The following is a 4569-nucleotide window of genomic DNA, read 5'->3' on the forward strand; positions in this document are numbered from 1 at the left end:
AAATTAAGACCAAAAAGCACATTTTTGTTTTCATTTAAAAAAAAAATATAGACCATTTTGACTTTGTGGCTGTTGTAACTAGTGGAAACCGGTAAACACTTCCTCGAGTGGAAATTATGCGATTACTCCAAGGAAGTAAGGATGCATTTTTTAGTGTTCCGATCCCGCCAATATGATCGTTCTGTCTGGGGCGGAGTTTTTTAAACCCTGCTTTCGGAAGGCGCGTTCTAGCGAGCGCGAGAAGGCGAGGGTGTGTGTGCATGAGCAAAGCCTCTCTTGTTCACGACACGCGCTTTATTCGCACTCTCCACCATTGAAGGTGGAACTTAACTTTTATCTTCCCCGAGGAGACATCTGAACAACTGGGAATATATATTCTGGCTCAAACATCTACGGTGTTCGAAAATCATGTCAGCCTCGACGGCGAAAGTCGGTAGAAAGGAGAACTCGAATCATGATGGAGCGGACGAGACCTCCGGTAAGAAATGGCGGCCTCCTGTAACGTTACAACGCCATTTTCAGTTGTTTTTATCTGGCAATAGCCATGGCGTATTATTTTGTTTTAGCTAACACTCGTTTAGTTAGCCTTCAGCGAAATGCTTATTTGATGGAGGGTTTAGCGAAATGTGAAATTTGATGCCTCCTGCAGGACTAGTGAGAATGGATCTTGCGACCTAATGTTAGCTAACTGGCTAGCCGGCTATGCTAACGTTACAACGTTGGTGGAGGCCATGTTGTGCCTTACACAAGCTCATTGTGCCACGCATGTTTGGGAGGGATTCGCGTTTACTTACACATTTAAAGTAACTAACTTGTTAAGGTTAACTACATTGCACATGTTACATTGTTATACACTTTTGTTTCGTTACCTAACGTTAGTTGTTTACGAACTAGCCGGTTAGATAGTAAACTAACAAAAGCGCTAACTAGGTAACATTTGTTTTCGTGAGGCCCAGTATTCATTGTTGCTCCGCCATTGCGGTTTGCACTCACGAATTGAAATGAACGAAGAAATTGCAGTACTAGGGCTGGCACGGAATTAAAGATGACAGCAAAATATTGCGTTAGTAAGATACTAGTACCATCCGCCAGAATGTAAACAGGCTGTCAGTGAGGGGTGAAATCATAGTCCCAAGCGTGTGCCCCCCCTTCATTCAAACCACGCGGCCTTGAGAAACTGCAGGAAGCTGCATCAGTGCTTTGGCTACCTTAGCTAGCGAGCTAACTTCTTGACGAAAGATGGTGGAATGCTTAGCTACTTTTGACATGGGTACCTAATGCTCAAGTTTTCATGTACCAGACAGATTGCTTGTTTACGGTGTTTGTTTATTTACAGCCAGTCATATTTTCTGCATAGAAATGCATATCCAATTTTGTCATTATCTTTTAACAAAATGAAGACGAATGTAATCTCTTTTCAGAAAAAGAGCAACAGGAAGCTATTGAACACATTGACGAAGTACAAAATGAAATTGACAGGTGAGTTAATTATCCTCACACGTGTGATTTTCAAGACTGCCCTTGTACCTTATGACTATAATCTAATTACATTTTCTGCATGATTCTCTCCCCTTTAGATTGAACGAACAGGCCAGTGAGGAGATTTTAAAAGTAGAGCAGAAGTACAATAAGTTACGCCAGCCATTCTTCCAGAAGCGGTCAGAACTCATAGCAAAAATCCCCAACTTCTGGGTCACAACATTCGTCAACCATCCACAAGGTAAATGCAGATATTATGCTCTTCTTTTACTAGTTTGTGTTCTCAATGAATGAAGACTGATTGTACATTGTAGGATTCTGCACACACATTTTTTTGTCCATCGTTATCAGTCTGATGGTTAAGCTGTTGGTATACAAACTGCTGCTGTCCATTGACAAACTTTCTATGGTTGTATTCGTGTTGTCAGTTTCAGCCCTTCTTGGTGAGGAGGATGAGGAGGCACTTCATTACCTTACCAGGGTGGAGGTGACTGAGTTTGAGGACATCAAGTCGGGTTACAGAATAGATTTTGTGAGTATTTTAATCTTAGAAATGGTGCATGTTATATAAACAAAACAGTGCATACGTTAACCAGATTCTTGGTTTATTTTTCAGTACTTCGATGAGAACCCGTACTTTGAAAACAAAATCCTCTCCAAAGAGTTTCACTTGAATGAAAGTGGGGACCCATCTTCAAAGTCAACTGAAATCAAGTGGAAGGCTGGAAAGGTATGTTTACACACGTGCAACGTAAAAAGTAAATGGTAAATTATTTTTTATAAACATTCCAATTGCTCTCTGTCATGCTGCAGAAACTCAAAGCAAAATGTATTGTGTTGCTGCTCGTGATTATTTTGTATTTTCCTTTGATCTCAGGACCTGACGAAGCGTGCCAGCCAAACGCCAAACAAAGCGGGTAAGAAGAGGCAACACGAAGAACCAGAGAGCTTCTTTACCTGGTTCACAGATCACTCCGACGCAGGGGCAGACGAACTAGGAGAGGTCGTCAAGGATGACATCTGGCCCAACCCGTTACAGTACTACCTGGTATGATTCCACTCTCTAGTTCTTTGTTGACTCCCATGGTGTCAAAACCTAGTCTTGCTCTGGTAGGCCAGGTAAAGTATTCACTGTGTTTCTTAGTTATCCAAAATATATTGGCATTAGGGCCATGGGATTAGACCAAAGGGTGATCTGTAAAAGGTGAAATCTGCAAAAAAAAATCTAAATGGTGTTCAGGGGATCATTTCAGAAATGTGGTGTAGAGAATGACCATAGGGTTGACCACTATATCCAGCCACCTAGACATCTCAACTGGATGCCTCTATTCCAAACTGAAGATCAGCTCATGCCTGCATTGTTTTGCTAGTTTGTGCTGTGTTTGGAACTGATTGAAATAATATATATCTCTCAACTCTACCAGGTCCCTGACATGGATGATGAGGAAGGGGAAGGTGATGATGATGATGACGAAGAGGGTTTGGAAGACATCGATGAGGAAGGAGATGAGGATGAAGGCGAGGAAGATGAGGAAGAGGATGGAGAGGTATGGTAGATTTAATTCACTCCCGATTGTTTTCACAATATTGTAAAACTGTCCCTGACTTTTATACATTTTTATGTAGTGGAAGACTGCCACTTGTAATGGACGGTGTCTGCCACCTGTCTGAAATGTTCATCTTTACAGGCATGAGGTAAAACGTGTGTCTCTTCTACAGGATGATGGCGAGGATGATTAAGGTTGAAAGGGACATTCCAACCTACACCTTTCCCCGTTCTTACCTTTTAATCATCCTTCAACCATTGGGAGCAAGAAGCTTTGTTTTCATTTTTGTATTTTGTGCTCTCTCCTGTTCTACAAGCGTCCACCTGTCCATACCATGTCTATAGACGAGTTAATTTCCAGGCCATGCCCACATCAGCAAACTAGTGGCAATCTCTGTGTCATAAAAACTACACGTCTCCGAAGACCAATAAAAGAAAAGTACTAGCATTCTGCACGTAGTCTTATTGACAAATCATTTCGAATAGCAATTTATATATGTATGATATATAAATAAGGTTTCTGTTAAAGTTGTGAGTTGAAAAAAGATGAGCCATGGTGCAGTGATAACTTAATCATAGCATCTCTAGCCACTTTTTTTATTATATATATACATTTTCTTTAACGCAGAGTTTGGGGGGGCTCCTGGAGTTGACACTTTTTCTTCGTCATGTGTTGTACTAATAGAAAGCATCAGCTTCTTCCTGTCAACTGTTGTAAATGTTTTGGGGTCGATATCTTGGTATGACACAGTTATTGTAGACAGTTAAATTGGGTTTGGTGGGTCGAGTGGGCATTTGACACATTTGGGTTTATGTTGATTGACTTTTCATTGTAATGTTTTACAGACACCCATGAGGTTTGAAAAATTAAATTTTTAATAAAAACAAAACAAATTTCCTCTTGTAATTTTGAGCTTGGCTAATTAACAGGTTATTTATAGAGAGAAAATAAAGACCCTGTATAATCTCATGAAATCTACACTGGTCTTCTTTTCCACTGGAAAACTGTTCATGTTAGCATTTAAGTGTACCAATTGCTTTGTTACAATAAATACATGTAAAACATTCATGTTTAGGGTAGTGTCTGAACGTATCGACAATTTGTGTTGTGTAGGAGTAAAATATCAAAACTGTATGCTGATCGGGAAAGAATTGGGCGGTAGGTAGCCTAGCGGCTAAGAAATGTTGGACCTGTGTCTTAAAGTTGGACGGTTCGAATCCCGGGCCAGGCACTGGAAAACCGGCGGAATTGATCTGGCAACTGGAGGGCTGCTAGGTTCACTTTCTTAAGACATTCCCCTACCGTTTGGGCCCTTGAGTCAGGTCCTTAAATGGGAGGTTCACTATTACTACTTGATGTTGGATGGTTCCTCACTCAGTTTTCTTTAAACCGCCATTACAAAGTACATCTAAATTTTGCTACTGCTAGCGTGTGATGTGGGGCATGTTAAAGTCTAAATCAACTCCATATTTGGTTTGTTACTTAAAGGTAATCTGGCCATTTAACAAAAAATGATAAACATGCTCACATGCCCCCATTACTT

The 4569-nt window shown here is 40.7% G+C and overlaps 1 protein-coding gene across 1 annotated transcript; it reads left to right on the forward strand.

Annotated features, from left to right (window-relative positions):
- The first annotated feature begins 232 nt into the window (after positions 1–232).
- Positions 233–3923, forward strand: LOC121541420 (protein SET). The gene is made up of 8 exons (XM_041850412.1): positions 233–478; positions 1422–1479; positions 1578–1720; positions 1908–2011; positions 2096–2209; positions 2357–2527; positions 2904–3026; positions 3199–3923. The coding sequence occupies exons 1-8, from the start codon at positions 409–411 to the stop codon at positions 3217–3219; spliced, it is 804 nt and encodes a 267-aa protein (XP_041706346.1). The 5' UTR covers positions 233–408; the 3' UTR covers positions 3220–3923.
- The last annotated feature ends 646 nt before the right edge of the window (positions 3924–4569 follow it).

The sequence above is a fragment of the Coregonus clupeaformis genome, chromosome 27, assembly GCF_020615455.1.
Source record: "Coregonus clupeaformis isolate EN_2021a chromosome 27, ASM2061545v1, whole genome shotgun sequence".
NCBI lineage: Eukaryota > Metazoa > Chordata > Actinopteri > Salmoniformes > Salmonidae > Coregonus > Coregonus clupeaformis.